Source organism: Echiichthys vipera, assembly GCF_963691815.1.
Source record: "Echiichthys vipera genome assembly, chromosome: 19".
Classification (NCBI taxonomy): domain Eukaryota; kingdom Metazoa; phylum Chordata; class Actinopteri; order Perciformes; family Trachinidae; genus Echiichthys; species Echiichthys vipera.
The window spans coordinates 15916199-15940072 of record NC_139844.1 but is presented as its reverse complement, the minus strand read 5'-3'; the positions used below and the strand labels follow the sequence as shown (position 1 = coordinate 15940072).

Here is a 23874-nt window from a genome sequence, read left to right as displayed (position 1 = left end):
TTATGGGAATATCTAGGTGGAAGCCAAGAGCGCAAACAGCTGATCAATCCTTTGAGTTAAATGTTCACTGTCAGCGAATGCAAATCTTTAAAATGTGCATTAAAATATGTTTATGGAAGCACGGCTTTTGCTGATTCTTAAATGTCTTCCAACTAAACTGATCAAACAGTGTTGTTTTTGCAATTTTCTTCAAAATTATTTAAAGTTTCTATAAAACTAGGTTATGCAGTTTTGGGATTTATCAAGAAACCTGCAGTAAGTTCATAGAGAGATTGGATCACGTTTAAAAAATGTTAATTATGAAAATTACCGCTTTTCAAGAATCAGCTGCCTTGTTTGCAGCTTGATGGCAATAAATATTTAATAATCAACCAAACATCATTGGAAGGTTTTTAATCAAAGATGAGATTTATTTTTGTCCATGCACAGAAGAGCGAGCAGGTGATCCGTCAACTAACTGATCTGAACTTAACAACTCACCAACAGAAATATTCAGTACATGATACCATGAAGGTCACCCATCCATAAAACAAAAATGCCACAGCATGACAACAATCTCACCAGGCTCAACCCTCAACACAAATGATGTGAGATACCCAAGGCTGAAATGACAAATAACATTAAAATCATTATTTTTTCCATTGATTTAATAATAACAACAATTATCTGCATGCATACAGTTTGTGCATGTTCTTTGTGCATTCTGTAGTAGAAGTGGAGCCAGCAATGAGTCACCCCATTTCATTGGCAAAATTAACTAATGACTCATACCATCTCTAGTACACCAAAATTAGCTCAAGTAAAAACTTAAAGAAAGTTTTCATAAATAAGGATTTCCTTTCACAAACATATAGCTGGGTCTATTTTTAAAGATCAAAGCAATACTAGACCATGAAAATGCAGCTAAATTTACAAAAACAACTTTCCTCAGGCTGAGTTTCTTGTCTGTGCCGGCAGTATTGCTGTGGGTATTTCTTTCTTTACAAATTGATTTTCCATGAAACATAACGCTATGTGCAATTTTTGATACATGCACCCATGAAGAGGGAAAACATCTGAGATGCTGTTGACTGCATTTAAAACACACTTGTAAGTCAGATTTAATCACACAAGTTTTCAAAGAACACATCTCAGTGTATCACTGAGACCTCATGGATTGAAAATGTGTCTAAAATCCTGTAAATATGCATGTATTCGCTTCTTTGACAAACTAATATCACGGTATGTTTTAAAAGCTGTGACGGTGCAATTGGTATTGCCGAGCCAACGTCTGTGTGAATGGAAAAGCTGGCAGGACAGAACGACATACAGTAGTGATGGTGAGTCGACTCACAGGAGGGGCAAACAGTTACAAAGCATTGTACTCATTCAGAGTCGCTGAAGTTATAAATAACTTACTCTCTCTCTAAAACTGACACAAACACTCGATGACATCCATTTTGCTTCCAGAATGCCGACACTCTGTTGATATCAAAACTGGGGTGGCTGTACGCTACCTTGCTTGGTTCTGTGTCAATGACCCAAAACCCTGCGTGCCAGCGTTCCTTAATTGCACAATCTCTGTATGAAAACACCTGTGGTCAGATTTTTGCACTGCGACAGCGTGGCAACCTTCCAAGATACGGTCCCCAAATATTACAGGTGTATAGTTAAGGTCAAGGTGAAGACAGAGTTAAAAAATGCATGTGGTCCGAGCACAGGCGCCAGAAGGAGGAGGGTATATGATGAAGGGACAACAAACCCACAACTTTTAGTACATCATGGCCTGAAACAACTTAATAATTTAAAAGCAATAACAAGGCACTCAGTACACTCAGTACAGACAGGGAGGTAGAGGCAGGAAAGAGGAAAACAATGGAAATAGAGTGTTATAGACAGAGTGGGTATGACGTGTCAACTGTGCAGCCAATCAGCATCTCACAAACTCAAGTCAGCACTTCCAGTGTCAAAGCCATTTATCATTCTAGTCTGCTTTGTGAAAAACTACAATTATAGCAAAGCTGCTGTGAGTGTGTGTTAGTTAATTAAAGTATAGTAGTGAATGGTGAAAGTGATGTGTGACACATCTATGGAGAGGTTGGAGCCCTAAATTGATTTACCATCTATCTTAAGGCCCAGGCCTTTCATTTACCATCTATCTTAAGGCCAAGGCTTTTCCTTGCAATTGTATAAACAGAAACAAGTGGGTTTAGACAGAGGAAAAAGCATAATCTCACATCACCAAGGTTTAAGTCATCTGGGCCCATCAGGCAATTTACAAGAAAACTTCTTTAAAAAATGAAAAAAACATAGAAAGAGACGAAATAGAGAAAAACTGCTCCGCCGCCTGCGATTGCTCTATACTGAAATTGGAGAACAGAAGTTGATAAAATCTACAATAGCTGGGGAAAAACTGAGTTATACCACAGACATAGCCCAAGGCCATCTTCCATTACAGTGACTATTTGTCCCCTCCAGTTCAAGCCCTTAATACATGCAGTTTCCAGAAGCAATTCTGCAACACAGCACATCAGCCCAACTGCCGTCATACTACTGGGAAAATACAATTCTGGGGTTCGGGTGCCATTCAATCAGACTTACAGCTGTTTTTATATGATGAAATGGCATTAGGGCAGCAATATAACCTGCAATGCCCAAGAAAAAGAAAGAGAGCTTTGGCTGGACATTACGATACAGTGTGAATTTGCATCTGAGGACTAAGTGCACTAAGCCTCGTTCAGCTGTGGAGTTTTTTACAACACTTCTGTATTATTGCATTTTTATAAGAGCATCACAAAGCGGCCTCGTTGTATTGTATTGAAGAAGATTTAAACGAGCGGCTGAAACCATAAACTCATTGGAAAAATGATAATAAGATAATAAATGAAGTGAGAAGTAGGGTCATTTTCCTATTGACTTGTTTACTATCTGACTTCTTTTTGTAACTGGTGGAGTGGCCTACCTGCTGGTCATTAGAAAGAGCGGCTTCACTTTTTAGACCTGGAGGCTACGTCCACTTCTTTTATACAGTCTAAGGTATTCACACAACAGGAGACCAGCAGTAAGTGTTTGAAACCGTACACTGTCTTGCAAGGGTTAACAACCACTGAAGTCGGATACAATTACTCTAATGTGTGCCATCTACTGTGCAAGCCACTTTTATCATATTTGAAGCCATTAAAATATCTGAACCAGAGATGTGAATGGCTAGGAAGAAACAATGAACAGCCTTTTGAAGCCAGGCTATAAATGAGCATGAATGCTGTCTCTTCTCTCTAAAACACTTTACTCTGGCCCTTTTTCAGCTTGACTGACATTTGTCATAAAAATAGAAAAAAATTGGTCTAACTTTGATTGATTTTATGCACTGAGGTCTTGTTTCCTCAGCTTTCCCTGTCTACTGACTTACAGTACAGGTATTTCTGATGCGTCTTTGTATATTTATTTTAAGATACGCTGGCTAAAACATCAGTCAAACATTAATAAAAACCAGAGGCCTGAGACAAAAAGGGTTAGCGAGGTTCATGTAGCTGTGGTAAGGTGGCAAAGGGCAAAGCTTGTGTCAGGACTGTGTTGTGTGGAGAGCCTTAGTCCTGGTTTGTTGTTATTAAACTGCAGCTGGCTTTGGCACTTCTATGTTTGTGAACATACAACTCAAGTATATCTCCGCTTCATGTGTTGGTTAAGTTGACATTTCATTTCATTTCCTTTCGGCTGCCCGCTCAGTGGTTCTTTTTTTTTTCTTCCAACAGGCTGCCAGTGACACTGTCATGGCAACCAGTACTTGCAGTTCATGCTTGCTAGTATTGTAACCCAACACAATGAAGCCCACACCTTGGTAATGCTGTCAGTCTTTTTTCATACAAGGATTAGATGAGAAGGACATAATTTGGGAGAAATACTGCAGATAGATGAATGCCTTTCAATGGGAAACCGTGCTCTTATATTTAACAATTGCTAAGACCCATTTCTTGAGACCTTCGACTTCTTTCTCAAAACTGCAAAAGCAAAACTGAATCTTCAAACAACATTCACAAAACCTCTGACCCTGTTTCCATTTAGCGGCAACGTTTGGTCCGAGTGATCAGAACATAAGTGGACGGCTCTAACTACAGGTGAAACCACTCTCAGGACGCACTGAGAACAGATGTCAAAAACCACATTCAGAGGTGGTGAGAACAGGGATGTGACCCTTGTCCACATTAGGGACCGCCTACTCAACTGAGCCCTCTGCGTGAGAGTACGTCCTCATTCACGGGCTGTGTCCACAACTTCTGTTCCTGTAGCTCTATGTATTTTGGCTGTGTTTGTATTTTTAAACAATATTATTTTATAATCATAAGTATTTCTCATGTTACAGAAACCACTGAGAGTGACTCGAGTGCTCTGGATGTTATTATTAGACTGTGGGCAATTTGTCCGTCCGTTCCTTATACAGCTGCAAATGCACATATCCAGCTATATCCTAAAGAAAATGATGTACATGTTGATTTACATACAGAGCAGGGAGGTGGAATCAGATCACAAGTGGTCACTGAAGACGTGTGTGGAGAGGTAGGATGCTGCCCGGTGTGCACAACTTGTAATCAGATCACTCAGGTCAGATGTTTTTACCAAAAAATCAAACAATCGCCTCAAAACCACTTTAAAATCAAAAAGTGCTTTCAGATCATACACACAGCCAGTCAGTATATAAACACTGTTGAGGAGTCATTACACACTAAATAAGCCTGTAAATATTCGCATCTGTCGGGACATCGTTAACCCCAAAGAAATTTAACTCAAAAGCAACTGGACTTGGTTATTTGTGTAGGAAGACGTTTCACCTCTCATCCAAGAGGCTTCATCAGTTCATGTACGATTCTGACCAGGCTGGGACTGGGCCGAGTACACATTAAATCTGAAAATGTTCAGGGCATGTAGCTTCAGAAAAGCATTTACATCGTGCATAATATAAACACATTTCTTTCTTTCTTTTTTGTTTTTTTAAATACATAATACATACGAGGGATTCTTCCTGCCTCTGCATCACATCTTTGTACAGGCCAGAGGACTTTGTCCACATCACATTCAATATTCTCCCTTGCCAGGCACCAGGGGAAAAACCCTCGCCCAAACCTTGACAAGACTTCACTTCGATGTCACCGCAGGCCAAGTCCATTGCCTTGGTCATAGACCTTCTTCTGCAACTCTTTGTCATTGTCATTTCATGAACAAGAACAAGGTCTATCTCAGTTGCTCGAATTTCATCAGAAATGAAGCTCAGGTGTGAATACAGCCACTTATTCTCCTGTGTATTCATGAAGGTTGAATGGGCGTGTTGATAACTTGAATATAATGCCCGAAATCATCAGACAAATTTAAACAAATAAAGAACCTGCCCATGCGTTGTCGTTTGCGTCATGTCCTCCCCCCTCATGGTTCTACCCAGATGCCCCCCCCCCCCCACTGAGAAAAACTCCAAACTATCTCTGGACCTGACTCTCCAAACACTAGCCGGGGTTCATATGTAAAAACATTTTTATATTTTAGTCACTTTGTTTAATCACATCTTAAGAAACAAGAGTGAACAATTCTTATGTTTAAACAATCGCAAAAGTGTTGTGTTCAGCTTCTGCTGCCTGTGTTTACCATAGTGCACCACAGTGCAATTTGTTTTAGTGAGTGGAAATGTGTTAATAGCTTTATTAAAAAGAGTGAATAATGTCGATAAATATGTTTAGGGCTTAGAGTTTAGTGTTTAAGCAATTCTGAAAAACTACTACATTGCATAATTTTGAAAATATTTATTAAATCATTCGACCATACAGAAGAGCAAACAAATATTTAAGAACATAATGTGGAAGTCAGTAAAGCTCTGAAAAGGAGCTGGTGGATAAGATAGCGAGAAATTTTTTTTTATAATACTTCAACTGATAGGCACTCTGAGATGCAGCTAAGCAGAGACACAAAAATTATCAGTTAGACTCCCAAAGCATGTACTTTCAGATAGTCATGATTCCAACTTCAGATTCGTTCACCCGGTCAGAACACTACTTCTGCTGATCTTGAGACAGTAAGCCCCATGCTGTCAACAAACCTTAAAAAGTTGAAAATGTATTTCTTTGAATGCCAACAGGGGACTGAGTGTTACCATGGCTGGAGATTTAGCAGTGAGTACCGCTACACGCAAGGACACTAATTCATCTTTCTGCTAAACAGAGAGGTAGACAGATGCTGTGAAAGTGAAGCCAGTGTGACAACAAATAGCAGATCTCTAAGCCGGTTTTAGGATTTGGCCTGTTTTTGCTACACATGTGAGAATCAGTTTGAATTCAGCACCATGGCAGCGTATATGGTCAATCAAACTCTAGAGTCTGAAGATGTTTTGGGCTTGTGATTTAAAAAAAGGTGACAGGTGTCATTCAAACTTACACAAAATAACATTTAATGCTATCTGAAAATACAAGTCTCAGTCCACTTCAAAGTAGGTGTTTCTTTTAGTTTAGTTTATTTATTTTACACACTACCTGGCAGCACTACCATAGATAACTTCTCATGACTTCATCTACTTTATCATTACTTCGACATTATTTTTTATCATAAACAAAACACTATTGCTGCTGCTGCAAATGTAAAACTTGAGCAGCCGACAATCTAGGAGGATTAACAAAGAAAATGTCAAAACACATCCCTTGTTAGAAATAAATCTGAAGCATAAATATATGCCTTAAAAAGATCAAGTTAAATATATTTGAATTTATTTAGATACAAGTCATGTTCACTCATACTCATGTTGCCTCATCCTAATCCATGCTATATAACTGACATTTTCCTTTAATTTGCGTTGTTGGTTGCCTCACTCAAATAACAACCTAACTGTTAGACACTATAGAATGTCAGCAAACTACCGAGCACAACTGATAACAGTTTCAATACTGAATTCTTTCCACACAATCAAACGGTACTTCAAACTTTGAATAAAAAGCTGACAGCCCAATGAATGTACGGGCACAAAGGTTGGGGTTAAAGGGGTTAGTAATTCATGTAGTTAAGTACAGTAAAGGTAGTTTGTGAGTGAGTGTTCTGTGACCCACATCCCCTCTGTGAGCTGGGCACTCCATCTCTGTGTGAGAGGGGACATTCAGCAGCGAGCTGTGAGGCCAATCCCAACTGACTTATGATCACGCGCACAGACAGTACGGAGTGAAAGTAGACAGTCAGACGCTGGTGATGTCACAGGGAAGGTCAACAGGAGAGGAAGGAGAGAGCCAGATGGATCGAGCATACTCGTCGATTACCCTGTCAATCATCTAGTTGCTATGCCACTGTCTGGCAGGGCGGGGCTTAAAATGGGCTATAAATAGAGCAAGGCAGGATATAAAGAGGACAGAGGACAATTATGATACGTCAGCCAGGGGTGTGCCTTAGTGTGTGTGTGTGTGTGTGTGTGTGTGTGTGTGTGTGTGTGTGTGTGTGTGTGTGTGTGTGTGTGTGTGTGTGTGTGTGTGTGTGTGTGTGTGTGTGTGTGTGTGTGTGTGTGTGTGTGTGTGTGTGTGTGTGTGTGTGTGTGTGTGTGTGTGTGTGTGTGTGTGTGTGTGTGTGTGTGTGTGTGTGTGTGTGTGTTCCAGAGTGGTAAGCGGTTATTAATGGTCTCTCTCTGGGATGGAATACATCAATCCAAAATTAAATCTTGATAACCACAAATTGACAAACCTAAGGGCAAACAGAACACCACACACGCACATACACAATTCATAGCTCTGTCTTTGAGAGGACGGACAAACAACAACCTTTCCTAACCTTTCCTTACGGTGACAACACACTTCTCAAGTCTGAGGTTTGCCTTTTCCCTTTTCACTTAAAGAGCATCCCAAGTATGCCTGTGCAAAAGTCTGTTCTGAATTTTAACTGTTTTGACTGACATTTTGAGTAAATTAACCAAGTTCATCAGGCCAATATTGGGAAATGGCATAATTGCTTTATTTACCATTATGGCAGATTATTTTTAGATCCTTAAGGGTTACATTCTGGTAGTTGGCTAATATGTGTGTGTACTGCCACTAAACCTTTGGCTTATCAGCTAGTAGAATTCATAGTTGTGTGTGCTGCCGTGCTATATAATGATATAATATAATAACGCACGCATGCACGCACGAGAGAGAGAGAGAGAGGGGGGCGGTGGAGATGGAGATGGACATAGAGAAAGAGAGAGCATGCTTACTAGCCGATATTGGAAAATTTAATTATTTATAGGTATATCATTTTCCCCTTTAGCCTCATAAATAAAGACACAAAGGCAGATGGGAATGCAGTGCCTGGCCCTACAGCCCCATCTCTACCCTTTCAGCCACCACCACTCTCCACTAATTAACAATTGTTATAATCCTCATTTAATTCTGCAGACGATTGCACAATTGGTGTGCATGTTTGTGTGTGTAGCACGCTGAGGGTCCCGCACACCATTCACCAGATTAGTCAAGCTACTCTCCGCCAATCGTCGCCCACAGCGACCAAAGGTAATTGCTTTTTAATTAAGCCCCCGGTGCTTATCCCAATGATATTTAGCAGGCACGAACTGGCACACACACACATTCACACACACAGACACTGAAGAGGGGATAGAGACTAAAAGAGGGAAACATTCAACAAGACCTACCCGGCTGTAAACTGCACAAATGTGTAATAGGCTTTGTGGGTATTTTTCTTTTGTTCACAGTGGTAAGCAAGGCAGCCGGTGAAAATGAAGTCGTTCATGTAGTGAAGCAATAAATGAATTTTCACCCCATACCCAATCTGAGAATATCCTTTAGACTGAAAATGGGCAATTGAATCGATCCTGGACAGTGTGTGTGTGTGTGTGTGTGTGTGTGTGTGTGTGTGTGTGTGTGTGTGTGTGTGTGTGTGTGTGTGTGTGTGTGTGTGTGTGTGTGTGTGTGTGTGTGTGTGTGTGTGTGTGTGTGTGTGTGTTTGTGTGTGTGTGTCTCCAATGACTCTCACATTTGCCCTGCAAACCTCAAAGATGGAAAGAGCAACCGTGCACTTCTATCGACCACTTCCTCCTTTTCTTCCTGTGTCAGGCTCTCATCGCTTCAACCGCTTTGTTCCCACCCTTTCTCCATGTCCAATTCCCACTTCGTCTTGTCAAAATATCCCTCTTTTTTCTTTTTCTATCCTTCCCCAATGTCATGTTTCTGTCTCTCTTTCATCACCTTAAATTGTTTCCTGTAAAAATAATCTTTTGTCATCACCCTCCTTGCTTCCTTTTTTGGGAAGCCAGACTTATCTCCTCTGGGGTCATGAGTGATAATGCCCCTCTTTTGGGGCGGCCGATGGCTGAGTGGTTAGAGCAGTCGCCACATGTTAAGAGGCTGAAGGTCCTCGAGGCAATGGCCGAGGATTCAACTCCGACCTGCCGCCCTTTGCTGCATGTCTCCCCTCTCTCTCTCAACCCCACTTCCTGTCTGTCCTGTGAAATAAAGGCTTGAACTGCCAAAAAATAATATTTTTTTTTTCAAATGCCCCTCTTTTGAGACATTTGGGTGATAAATATGAAATATGCAGAACCAATAAACACTTACAGCACTGTGGTAAATCTACTTTGATTCCTCTTCACGTCTAACAGCTCTTTGATGTCTGTGGTCCAATGTGTGAAGGTACCGCTCAAGTGGCGTTAAAGCTTATGTTGGACTGTCTTTCACAAACTTTTTTATTGCTCACACTGATCCTGTCGTCTCTGATCCCCTTCTCAACTTTCTTGAATATAACACATTTGATGGAACTGTCTCGTGTCTTTTAATCTTTTTACCATGTTGTGTGAAAAGGACATTTCTGATGTCTTTCTAGTTTTACCAAAAGCTGCTTTGCACCCGAACTACATGTCAACAGCAAGAGCTTCTTTGGGTAAAGCTAAGATATTAAACAAACTCTTTCTGTGAAGAGCTTTTGACTACCATTCATACCAATCAAACTCTTTTTCAACACAATTTCTACTGTGGCATTTTACTCTGGCTCCTTTTGCAGCCTGTACCCTCCCGCAGATTACAGACTATTTATAGCACGATTTATCTTTAATCTCCCTGTGATATAACAGCAGAAACCATTTTCAGTTACTCTTTGTTTTTACCGCACTACAGTATTTACCTCTGAGGGCATGCTCAGTGTAATCTCCTCCTATAACCAATGCACACAGCTATTTCCTTCATCCCTGTACCTTCTCCTTAATGTTATTTTTTTTCTGTTGTACTTCTACCTTTTTTGTTGTTGTTTGATCCCACCAACCACCTTTAGGTGCTGCTTCTCTTTCAACTCCTTTCCCTTTCATTCAGGCCGCTGACAGGGGTCTGCCCATCACAGGAACCATGAACAGTTTTGATCCACAAGGTATTCAGATGATTCCCTAACTAAGGTCTTGTCTGACAAATTGTTGACACATCCCCTAATTTTTACATTTACCTGAAAGGCTCTTTAAGGCAGCATTCACAATGCTTACTGTAAAATAGGCAAACATACACAAAACCTCTATAGAAGCAGCACACGCACGCGCGCGCACACACACACGCACACACACACACACACACACACACACACACACGCACACACACACACACACACACACACACACACACACACACACACACACACACACACACACACACACACACACACACACACACACACACACACACACACACACACACACACACACACACACACACACACACACACACACACACACACACACACACACACACACACACACACACACACACACACACACACACACACACACACACACACACACACACACACACACACACACACACACACACACACGAGTATCTGACCCTGCATAATTAGATGTTGCCGTGTCAGAGAAAGCATATGATCAATGTTTAAGCAGCATGTGATGATCTGCTTCATAAGCGTGGCATCAAGGCGTGCTCAAGTAGCATGTAAGCCATCTGTCTAAGACCTGGGGACGAGATGGGCAGAAGGTTTTAGAAGGATGGGACAAAAAAGGGTAAGCATGAATGATTTAAGAGTGGCATGCGAAGAGCAGATGACGGCATAAATGGAAAGAGGAGGATATGAGCCAGAGCATATGCTAACTTACTGGCTTACTGAGGGGTGGTATTAGGGAAATTGGTACTGAGATGAGTGATAACAGAAGAGGAAGACGACGGGTACAGCAGGAGGAGAGTGTGGCTTCATATTGGCTTTGTTAAAAATAGCTATTTTTTGTGTGACTGTAATACAAGGTTATTTAATTGATCAAAGAAATGTCTGTCTCTGCAAAAAATGTTTGTCTCACCATTCAGAAACAGAATGACAACAAAACAAAGACATTCACTCAGATGTGAATAAGAGATTTGAAGAGTGATAAATCACTGAAAATGTTCAGTGTCTTCCACAAAACAGAAGAAATACAAAACTATTTGGACTCAGTGGACCATATAAATAAAACTAAATCGCTGAGATGTAGAAGGAACAGGCACTATCTTCCAGCCACTTCTTTTTAAAGAACTAATTACCCTTGACAGGAGAGAGAAAAGGGCCAAAGGTAGAAGAACATAAAGGGGTAAAGAATGAGCGTTAAAGTTAAGGTGGGTAAACAGAAGGACAGGAGGAATGAAGGAGAAAAGAGGAGAGAAAGAACAGGAAGTAATAACCTGCATAATAATAATTGAGGCAATCCTCTTCTGATCAGTATTCTGGCCTAATGCTATTGATCGCATGTGTGAGGCTGAATGAGTGAGGACCACTGTGTGTGAGAGTGTGTTAGAGCGATGATTACACACCGTAATCTCTCCTCCAATCTGAAACTGTGGTATTTGTCAGCACCACAGAGGCACCACAAGACCTCAGACACTCACATACACACAGAGAAAAACACAACATGGACTGTGAGTCAGCACTGTGTTTGTGTCCTTATCATAGATATTGGCAGGGTGGGACAGTGGTGGGGTAAAGAGCTCAGACCTTGTCCCTGTAGATTGATCGTAAGGCCAGGAATAGAAGGAGCAGCAAAGGAAAAATGATTGCACTCCTCATTTTGTTTCTTACACTTAGGCCGGTCCCTGACTCAATGTGGAAAACAGTGGGCGATGTAAAGGAGGGTAAGGGGGAGCTGGAAGGTCAAAGAGATTTTCAAGCTGGCACAATCAGCAGCACCTCCCGCCTTTCACGGCCTCTCACTTCCTCTAGGTCAACATGTCCCCTTTGATTTCTTTCTGTTAGTCTCTAGAAATCTCTTAGTACTTTTAATCGCTTATTTTTACAGCAATTCTGCTCAAGAGGGGGAGATGGTCATGGCATGAAAGAGAAGTGAAACGAAAGAAGGGCAAAAAATCTAAAAAAAAAAGGAGTTGAACGATATGTGAGATGTGTCTTTTGTCCACCGAGCCTGCAGGACATTGTAATCTCTATCCTGTCTGAAATCAGTGGGACCGGCGCGGGATGTCTGAGCCGGCCATATATCATAATGTCAAGTGAGTTAGAGAGTTCTGGCCGAGTCTGCTGTCTAAAAACTAAACAAGTCTTACAGTATAGCTGGGTATTAAATTTCAGTACCTTGAGTACACACCAGAAATGTGGCTGTAGTATGAAGCCTAATACTGTGCAGAAAGTTGAATTAATTTATCTTGTTGACAAATTCTTTGATTTGATTTGCTAAAATAAGTCATAACTGTTTAACTGCATGCAATAAGTGTGTGTTACAATTGTTTCTTAAAGGCCACAACTCCCCTATGAAGTTGATGTTTTTATATGGATTAAACAAGAAAAACAGTGGGTTAATTAATAATAATTTCAGATGTGCTAATGGTTGAGCCAGGTTATCTGTTTCCCCATGCTTCCATTGTTTTATGGTAAGCTAAGCTCACTGACACCAGTACTGGAACATTTCCAGCTCTACTTGCCAAAGGGCTGAAAACACTTGCCCATACTAAATGTAATGATTCATCATACTAACAATTACAATAAGTTGTTAACCAATGAATGAAAAAAAATTTTCCATTTCTTTTACTTGGTCCTCAAAGACACTGTAAAGCAATATTAATGTAGCTGTCTCCCCCTCCTTTCCCTCTTCCTTCCTGGCTACAAACTGTTGTTCATTCTGGCCATCACATGTTGAGGGGCTTGGTGATTATAGAGCTTTCCAGTAGCCATCTGACGATAAAATACAAAAGCCTTAGCAGGTTGAGCTTGCTGTTAAGAGTCTGTCTCAAAGCCACTAATGGAAGTGTGTGTACAAAATCCTCACAAAGATGCAAACTCTATGCACGCATGCAATACAAGCTCAATAAATGGGTTTACTGGATGTGGATGTGGGAGAAAAAAAGTAAAGAGAGAGGAAAGGCAGGAAGGTTGAGAGGCTTTCTCTCCATTTATATTTGTATCTAATAATATAAATCTCATCTAATCCCAGATTGGCATTTGTCAATCACATGGCAAGTTTCTCCTCATCCTCCCTTATCGAATGCTCACTTGCTGCAGTAACGGTAATTGAGAACAGGAGAGCAGCTTAACTCTGGGCTGTAACAGTGATTTAAGTGCTATTTCAAATCACCACTACACTGTACTGCCAATGGGATGTCCATCTGCGATGATTTACATGTAATGTTCATTGGGAGCAGAATCCCATCTTCACTTCCTCTTATTGTCCCTGCTCTCTCTCAATATCGTCTTGATGAATTTAAATGATCTGCATTTAAGAATCTGTCACCACATTTTTCTCCCACGAGTGACTCATCACTCAGACTAGCTGCGAAGTAAGTGAGTTTGTTTACTAGTGTGTGTAAGTGCACAAGGTAACTAAATGCATTGTGGTCATGTGTGTCCATGAACTAAATGTGTCCAAGCAGGGGGAGTGTGTGTGTGTGTGTGTGAGGGGGGGGGGGGGGGGGGGGGGGGGGGGCTTATCTGCCTGCACCTGAGGCAGTAACTGCTAAAGCTAACACTTGCTAATAACCCAGAGGACCCCGGTGGAGCTCAAGGACGGAAAGGTCAGACAGCTGGGCTCAATGCCCGTGCCATGAGTCACCTGTCCTGGGGAAGCAGTGAGCCACAAGCAAAGGTGGACAGAGTGTGGAACCTGCCAGGCAAACAATAGAAAAGACAAGGGATGACAACCTACTGTCAATGCTTTAGGGCTTATTCTAAAGTGGGACACGGACACACACACACACACACACACACATACACATACACATACACACACACACACACACACACACACACACACACACACACACACACACACACACACACACACACACACACACACACACACACACACACACACACACACACACACACACACACACACACACACACACACACACACACACACACACACACACACACACACACACACACACACACACACACACACACACACACACACACACACACACACACACACACACACAAAAGGAGCCGATGTCACAGTAATGAGAGTAGGAGGACACTCCTCAGGAGGGAGGTGGGCCCTTTAGCCAATTCTCAGCTAGTGATTACACACAGAGAGACAGGGCAGAGCAAAACTGTGGCTGCCGGGACATTGTATGCCTCAATGTAAGCTAACCAGCCATGCTACGCAGAAGTACTATTTACCAGAAAACTACTTATGTCACAAGCATGCAAGCAAAGACTACAAGTGATCCTTTGAGAACAAGGACGTAAAGCTAAAGGACAGTGGAAAAAGAAATGATCAGAATAGGATTCCCATTTACATTTAAGGCGTTCAGCTGGCGTCATTAATGGGAGTGAGAGCGATTTTGTGTGTGAGATAAATACACTATAAGACCGTACACATAAACAGAGCTTTAGGGAGCACTGTATAGATGTAAATTTCCCTAATAGCCTACAAGCTCATTAAACGGTATTGCTATGAATTCGGAAAGTGGGAGAAGAAAACAATTTATGTACCAAATAATAGATGCAATTCTAAAAATTGTTGAAGTTTAATGGCTTCTGCTTGCAAAGACTGCAAAGCTCAGTATTATACATCAACATAATGAGTGCTGTTAAAGGGCACTCCCAAAAACCCTAAAAGCTTCTAGCGAAGCACAATTAACAGAAAGAGACGACTAAACGGTTATGAGTCTTTATGAAATTTGAATCATTCATAGCTTGGTGAGGTGGCACGGCGGTCACCCCGTCTATCCTACGTATCTGTAAGACATCAGACAAAGTGAGGACCAATATGATGGAAGTCAATACGTTTGAGAAGATTAGCTTGGCTGCGCAACTTAATTGCCCTGCCAAGAGTAAAATACAGCCTGCATGTAATATACAACCTTCATATAAGATTTCTGATCCAGACAACTTTATTGGTCCCAATTAAGGCAATTTATTTGCAGCTCACCTCATCCACAGTCACACAGACATTAACAACGTCATCATGTTGCATGTCAAAAACCCCAGGTCAACAAACAAACAGAGGTCGGTGAGGGACAGTAAGATGGATAAATATAAATAGCTAATGAATAGTCATTTGTTGCATGTGTTACCATGAAAAAGGCACAGTATCCACGAAATACATTAAATAATGATAGTTTAAAATGACTAATGTCTGAATTTAGTAGCCTGATAGCAGAAGACAAGGCTGGCAAGCTATTTGAGTCGCACACTGCGGAGCGCCCCATAAGTTTGATAACTAATAACTTCTCATAACTTATTTCCATCTTTATCATGAATTTCTTTTTAACAGTGGTTACCTTTCCTATTAATCAATATAAATCTGCTTTAAGAGGCGCCACTTTTTTATTTAAGAGCTTATTATCTGCCAAGTGGGCTGTTTAGGTCCAGAGGCAGAAATGGTCGGACCCCGGAGGGTGAGCCCTGAGCAAATCCATCACGCAAAAGTCACTGTTCCAGTCTAGCAGCCAGTGAACATACTCCAGGAAGGCAGGACAAGCCCAGCATTACTGATTCTCCCAAGGGAAGGCCAAACGAAGCTGGAATGACTGATGCAACCCAGGGGAGGGTAATCGAGTGTGGAATGACTGATGCCTCCCACCGCCGGTGGGGACACAATCCAGGAAGGCCTGGCCTCTAAAGATGCTAAATGGAGCCAAATGAGCGATTCCACTTCGGAGTCAAATAAGTTTACAATGAAAAAAGAGTAAGCGATGGTTGTGCAAATACTGTTAACATGCAGGGCTGAGAGAATGATATGATTTCACTTTTTTCCCAGAACTGGTTTAAACAGCAAACGCAAGTACAGCAGCCAAAAGGTAAATAACTAAGAGCAGGAAAATGATTGATGGCTAATGCTGTTTCACACACACACACACACACACACACACACACACACACACACACACACACACACACACACACACACACACACACACACACACACACACACACACACACACACACACACACACACACACACACACACACACACACACACACACACACACACACACACACACACACACACACACACACACACACACACACACACACACACACACACACACACGTCTATTCCATTTCTGCGTTTCCATTTTCTAAAGGGCCAGACAGGTAAGCGAAACCTGTAAAATACATTCAACAGAATTTACCCATGACCACACTTGAAAGAAAGACTGATAAACAGCTGAACATGCAGTAGAATAAAGGTTGGAGCACTAAAGAGCGATGGATTCATGGATTAAGGATGGATTAAGTTTAACCACCACATTTAGTGAGGCATGATTGAAGCTGGCATGTAATCAGAAACTAGTCGGATGCATTAGTCTCTCACACAGTCAAATCTGAACAGCTGGTCCCCTCTGCCCCTGACTAAGAGCAGGTCAGTGTTTTGCAACGCAAGAGAAACAGCAATGAAGAGCAGAGATCAATAATGATCAACAGTGGTAGAAAATGACGACAAGTCCACCACACAACAGTAGTCGTTTCCTCTAAAGTGAAATCGATAGAGCGGACAAACAGCTGTAACAGTTTACAGAGTGATACGACTGACTTCTTTCATTAAACATCAAGAACACAAGTCTGTTCTCTTACTCTTTCCAAATAAATTTGTGTGTGTGATTTCAGCATTTAAATTACTTCTCCAGAAGAAAGTCAGCTCATGACTTTAATTAAGAGAGTTAATTGTTCATTATGGCCATTATAGAGCAAACTTTTATCAATCCTCTAATCACTGAGGAACTAAAACAACATATCCTCTAAGGATGCCTCTCAAAAACATAAAGTACAAAAATGTATGATGTCATAAACAGCACAACACCTTGTTAGTTTATAAATGCCTGCACCACCTACAGTCAAAACTCACTTCAAACTGACACTATCCAGACAAAAATACAAGACACAGGCGCACACTCACCACAACAGGGATGCACTGCTTCAGTCATTATTTATTTTGCAGAAGAAAAAAAAATGTATTTCTATATATATATACAGGATGTCTTGTCTCATGAATAAATATACCAAAAATAAAGAAGAAACAATGTGGCAAAGACAGACTGCATGGTGAGACACGCCTCATTTATGACATTTACAAAGAAAAAAATACAGAAACCCAGCAAAAACTTTGTGGCTATCCGCTGATAGGCATACACAAAGTCCAAACAGCCTTTACCGTACATAGTTAAAAACAAAGGCTCAAAAACAAATCCAAAAGCCTCAAGCTGAGTCAAAAGTGTAAAAGAAAAAAAAAACTGCACACATGCACAAGCTGAAAACCAATTTCCGTCCAATTAAGTAAAAGAAAAATCAAGAAAAAAAAAAAACTAACACAGAAACTCTCAGTCCTGCAGCCGCTCTCTCGCCTGGAGTCCACATACCTTGCAGAGTTTCTGGTAGCGCGGCGAGGAGATGGCCATCCTCTGGAGCCTGTGTAGGAAGACCACCACTTTCTGGAGGGAGGTCCGGACCATGGCCATCATCTTAAGACTGCTACAACTCTGCAGCAGCCTGCTCCTGGTCCGCATGCTAGCACTGCCCTACCCCACTCATATTGTTCTCCCTCTCCCTCTCCCTCTCCCTAGCCAGCCGACCAGACCCCAGCCAAGCTGACGTGATACTCACACACACACACATGCACACAGAGAGAGGCAGAGAGCAAAAAACCACACACACACTTACAAGCGTACTCAGCTCAGCATGTTTCGTCACACGTACACACACACTACACACAGTAGTACAGCCTCAGTTATCTCACTCACGCTCTCTCTTTCTCTCTCTCTCTTTTTATAAACAGTCACTCTCACATAGCCCTCAGCATGCACACACTCTCACACACACATACGATGATGCAGACAAGCAGGACAAGACGAAACACTCACTTTCTCCTCCACGCGGACATTCACACGCGCAACCCGACTGCAGAGCCAGAAGAGAATCAAACAAATCACTTGTGATGGCGCCCTGCAGAGTCAGAAAAGGGTAATGAAGAAAAAAAGAAATAATGAAGAAGAAGAAGAAGAAAAAAAAATCAACAGGGTGGAAAGAGTGAAAAGTGCCAGCAACCAGGGGGGGTGAAGGAGAGAGGAAGGCACGAGTTGCACTGGAAGAGAAGAGAAGCTGATCGTACACGGATCACTTATTACAGCCACTGCTCCGGAGAGAGACAGAGAGGGAATGAGTGAGAGAAAGAGAGGGAGAGAGAGATATGACTCCTTTTGGATCACAGAAAGGGAGAGAAAGAAAGCCCCTTTGAGAAAGCAGAGAAGAAAAGAAAGAGAGAGACAAATCAAATGCAGCGGTGTAAGGGACGACAAACACTGCCTCTGCCATAAAAGCAGAATGACATTATGCGAGACAACCAACAAATCAATGAGCGAGAGCAAGCGAGCGAAAGAGAGAGAGGGAGTGAGAGCGCGAGAGAGCGAGAGAGAAAGAGAGCGCGAGAGAGAGAGGAGACTGAGCAAGAACTCAGTGCACAAATGAGATACACACACAATAGAGTTACGGAAAGGAAGGAGTTATTTTGACTGTCCAGGGTTCCTGGAAGCAAATGTCCTATTTATTTCCTGCCATGGCAATGTTAGTGACTGACAGTTGGAGCATGTCTACTGCTTTGACAGCCATGAAACTTCTGGTTGAATCATGAGGACAAAAGCTGAGTAACAGTATTAGAAAAGATCTTTTTCTTTGATAAAAGACAAATTCACAAGTCTTAAAAACATACATACAGCAGATGAGTTCACAAGGAGCATTTCAGAAGTATCTGATCACAGAGCTTAAATTTCTGATGTGTTTGCCACAAATGCCAAGCTTTCAGATTAAGAGTCAATTGTGGATGAATTCATAAAATTCACAGGTGTAATTTTTATTTTGCGCCCCTCATTGACCTCCATATGTCAGCTGAGGCTCATTGGTATCGTAGTCTTTACAGCCATTTGCCTTGCCAGAAAGATAAACATGATTTCTCACAGTTGAAAGCTTTTTCTCAGAAATTTCTCAGAGTTGTAATGCTTGTTGTCTCAATCTCAAAAACCTAAGCCAGCTTGTGAAAAACTTCATTTGGTGAGGAATACTGCAAGACGCATTTGATGCATCTTCTTTGTTGAGAAACACTGAGGATATTATTAAAATAGGAAAATTACAGCAGGAAAAAAGAAAAGAGAGCGGGAGAGAGAGAGAGAGAGAGAAAGAAAGAGAGTGAGAGAGTGCATGTGTTGTGTTTTTGTGGACCAAATGCAGCTATTAAAAGATTAAATGAGAAGAAAAGAGGGAGGCCTTACTGAAAAGCTGCAGATAAAAGTCGAAGAAAAGAAAAAATGGGAGGAAAGTAGAGCAGGAGGAGAGAAAATAGGAGGGGAAGAGAAAAAAGGGCCGGCATCAAGAGACAAAAAAGAAACAGAGGCACAATCAGCAGAGATTATCATAAAAAGCAGTCGCTCAGCTCCTGCAGAGCCACTGACCACACAGTATTACACACACTGGGTATTTTAAACATATTCATGTTGTCTGTGACTCATTCTCTTGACTTTTATTTGAAGTGCTGTTAAAAAAATGTATCTTTCTCCCAACCACAAGACATGGGGCATCCATTTGAAGTGAGGATGAAAACATCTGTATCGCCCAACAGCAGCACATTTCACACCGACAGCCCCCCGTTACTATCACTCATGCATTTAAAATGAGCACAAACTGACACACAAACAGTGTTTTCAGTGTAGCGCAACAGCACTTGGTCCCTGCTTGCCTTGTCTTTTTATAGATGAAGGGGAAATGAAGGCAAACAAATTCCTTTAAACCAACATGCAGCTTACCTACGCATCCAGCTACAGTAATCAACATTTACCGACAGTCTTGTGCACAAATATATACACAGTTACCAGTAGAGGGGATCATGATGAGTTTACTAAGGTTGTCACAATACCAGAATTTGAATTTTTTGATATAATACCAGCCTAAAAAAACGAGACTCTACCACAGCAAAAAAATAAAAAAAACTGATTGTAGATCGGGGTTTTTTTATACCTTTGGTACTTTTGATACCATCAAATATTGATATTGTATCGTATGCTGAGAGAAAGTTGGGGGTGTGATTATGTTGAGTGTGTGACAAAAGATGTCACTGTCCGGTTGACTGGTGGAAGTGACTGGCCGACAGGACTGTCAAGTGAACAAGGCGGACCTGAACGTCATTTTTGAGAGGTTTGCTTGGACCACACCGCAGCTTCACACCATTTCAGCCAATGGACACCTGCACTATTGTTTTTGAGGATCCAAGTAGCACCAACGAAACCTGAACTGAAGTACACAACGGCGCTGACTGCTCATGCAAGCCGAGGGCAGCGCCAGCGAGAACTGTCCGGAGAGAGAGGCTCTAACTACTCAGCTACCAGAGGCCTGCTAATTGGTAAACTGACCCACAGAGCCTTCTCTCTTTGAAAGCAGCCTTTATGTGTGTTTTCCTTGTTTTCAACCTCTTCAGCTCACTCCAGGTTCAGACTAGTGATAAGAGCCATAGTTTTAAACCTTGTAATATATTGATTAGTATTGAAGTATCTATGCTATTGACAACCTTAGAGCTTACTCTGTTTAGAAGGGGTTTACAACATCAATTCCAGTCATTCCACAGAGTATTGACTCTGCTTCACAGAGAATTACAAGGGACACCGAGTGTTTTGTTGGCTTGGTCTTAAAGGCACTGACAGTGCCGGCTCTCAACTAAAAGGTTGTAGAAAGAGCGATCTATGTCTCTGTTGCTAACATTGCTGTGTTCAACACACACACAAACACACAGAGGCACATCATTCTAATGCCCACACTAAAAACATGCCGGTCGAGCTTGAAAAAAGCAGCTCCTCCTGCTGTATGCACCTCTGCATCTGCTGATGCCATTATTGCTATACCTTTCAACCATGTGTGCAAGTGTGTGGTGTGGTATGATGAAGGGACTTCTATATACCACACATGCCAGCTTCAGTAAGACTGAGACAATATGTTATTATGTACTTTGAGATGATAGGAAATTAGTCTGCGGTAATTATCCCTCGAATGTCTCTGGTTGTATTGGACTATTGCAGACAATGTTGCTAATTCATGAGCAGCTTCGACGAGATTGGATTAACACATAATTTGCTCAACCACAGTTCCAGAAAATAAACTACACCACCACAATGTACTATATATGGAGAATGCAATATAAAACTAGATGAACCATAACAGAGGATTTTATCAATAAATATCTATATTATGATATAAAATAATATCACTTTTCTCATCAGATAGAAAGCAAAATTTGCATTTCCCAACTTGTCGCACTATTTGACACCACCTCAGTTTATTTTTAACGAAAGTTGGTGAGGCCTGTGGTCCACTCTATCATTAGCCCATCACTTGTCTCAGTTAAGTTTTATTCAATATCCATTCAGCCTGCACGTTTTCAGGAAATTTCAATTAATGTGCCACATTTGTATTTGTCATTGCTCCATAGCACTCACCAACTGTGGGCTTAATATGAAAACAGCCGTCAGAATGACAATGGCCTGTGGCCAAAAATTGTGATTAGAGTAACCCGACACTCAACAGCGGCAGAGCAGTTATTGTGAGTTAATAAAAGGGTTGAGGAGACAACTTTCTGTCAACACATGTCCTCTAAGGCTCAAAGGATGTTTTCAAATGGCTTACAATGATGGATTATGTTCCACACATGAACTTTAGATCACTGTAACGGGCAGAAAAACATAATAATAATATATATTTCTTTCCAATGGTCAGAATTGTATTAGACCAAATTCAGCCAGGATTCAACAATGAGCTGCAAAAGTCTCTTAGCCTCATGTCCACACCAAGTTAATGAATCCTCAGAAATCTTTGTGGCCATTCATGCAGTGATTCAGTGTCATTTTGCCCTATAACATTGGGCTGCTTTTAAATAATTGGACACTGGAAATGGGGGTGATAGAACTGTGGCATTGAAGACAATGAAACCAAGAATGTTATTATTGGAATAAAGCTTTCAGTTCTGAAAGATGTACGACACAGCGGCAATTTCTCAGGGACGAGGAGTTTATCCAAAGAACAACAGGAAGCTTGGATACATACACACACACAATCTTTTACAATGTCTTGCACAAATGACAGCCCCTCAGTGCAGAATTCGAAAGCAATAAGGACAAGACCTACAGGGTCAGCACTTAAAAAGAAAAAGACCTTTCAAATTCACTAAAAAAAGAATATAAGGGTGAGGTGAAGCGATTTGAGGATTAAAATATTACATTAAGCATAAGGTGATGTGTGTCAACAGATCCCTGAGGGAAGGTCTGGGTAGATGACAAACTAGTCAGAGGAAGCATCAGCGCGCGCGCGCGCGCACACACACACACACACACACACACACACACACACACACACACACACACACACACACACACACACACACACACACACACACACACACACACACACACACACACACACACACACACACACACACACACACACACACACACACACACACACACACACACACACACACACACACACACACACACACACACACACACACACACACACACACACACACACACACACACACACACACAATGAATTCCTAAGCAGCACAGGACAAGAGGATCAATGAGCAGCACTCAATGCATACAAGCACTCACACGCCCTCTGTATGCCCTCTCATTCACACATCTTAAACCAGCCACTTACACATGGATGCACCTACACACACACACCCCTCAGTCCTACTGGAGAAGGATGCACTAATGAAGGATGACACTGAGATAATAGGCTAGCACCTGTGCATAGCTTACACACACACGCACACACACACACACACACGCACACACACACAGTTTCTCCATCCGTTTACAGGCCTACCTCCAGTTGTTGCCTCAGTTCCTTCACATGGGCGGAGTCCTGCGACAGGTCTTCCCTCTGGGAAGCGTCGGCTAGAACATTGACCGTAGTCTCTGCCTCCTGGAGCCATTTGAGGAAGGACTCCAGCTCCCTAAGAGACATCTGCAGGCCCTTCAGTTCACTGTCAAGCTGGGCGTGGCGGTCACTAGCCCTGCCAATCAATAACGATGAGTCAAATACGTGGCTATACATGCAAACTATTTATGAAAATGACTGTTGTAACAGTTAATACATGATTCTCTACTGGCAGCGATATCAAACTGTATGTACAGGTTAACAGGCGAGTTGGTGTGCACCTATTATTGATGCTGTTCCAGGCAACGTTGTGCTTATCTGTGACTTCTTTGATCCTCCTGGTGTCGTCAGTAGAATATTCCCGCAAAAGATGATTGGACAGCTCGTTGAAGGCCACAACTGTACCTTGGCCTCGGCCCAGGTCTTGGAGAAACACCTATAAAGCAATTAGCATGGTGGCATTAGGATCATTAAGACATTGACAATGCAACATATGTGATTTAACCATTATGTGTCACTGAAAAGGGCCCTGTTGGTACTATTTAATATTAATTTGTA

General features: G+C 41.7%; 1 protein-coding gene across 2 annotated transcripts in view; it reads right to left on the bottom strand.

Moving 5' to 3' along the window:
- The window catches only part of utrn (utrophin), a 177381-nt gene that overhangs the window by 92550 nt on the left and 60957 nt on the right, over positions 1 to 23874 (bottom strand). For both annotated transcript variants that reach the window (XM_083933790.1, XM_083933791.1), the window contains exons 54-55: positions 23598 to 23752; positions 23263 to 23452 (exon numbers count right to left, since the gene is read on the bottom strand). In XM_083933790.1, coding sequence (XP_083789916.1) covers positions 23263 to 23452; positions 23598 to 23752 — 345 coding nt within the window. The remainder of the gene's footprint in view (positions 1 to 23262; positions 23453 to 23597; positions 23753 to 23874) is intronic.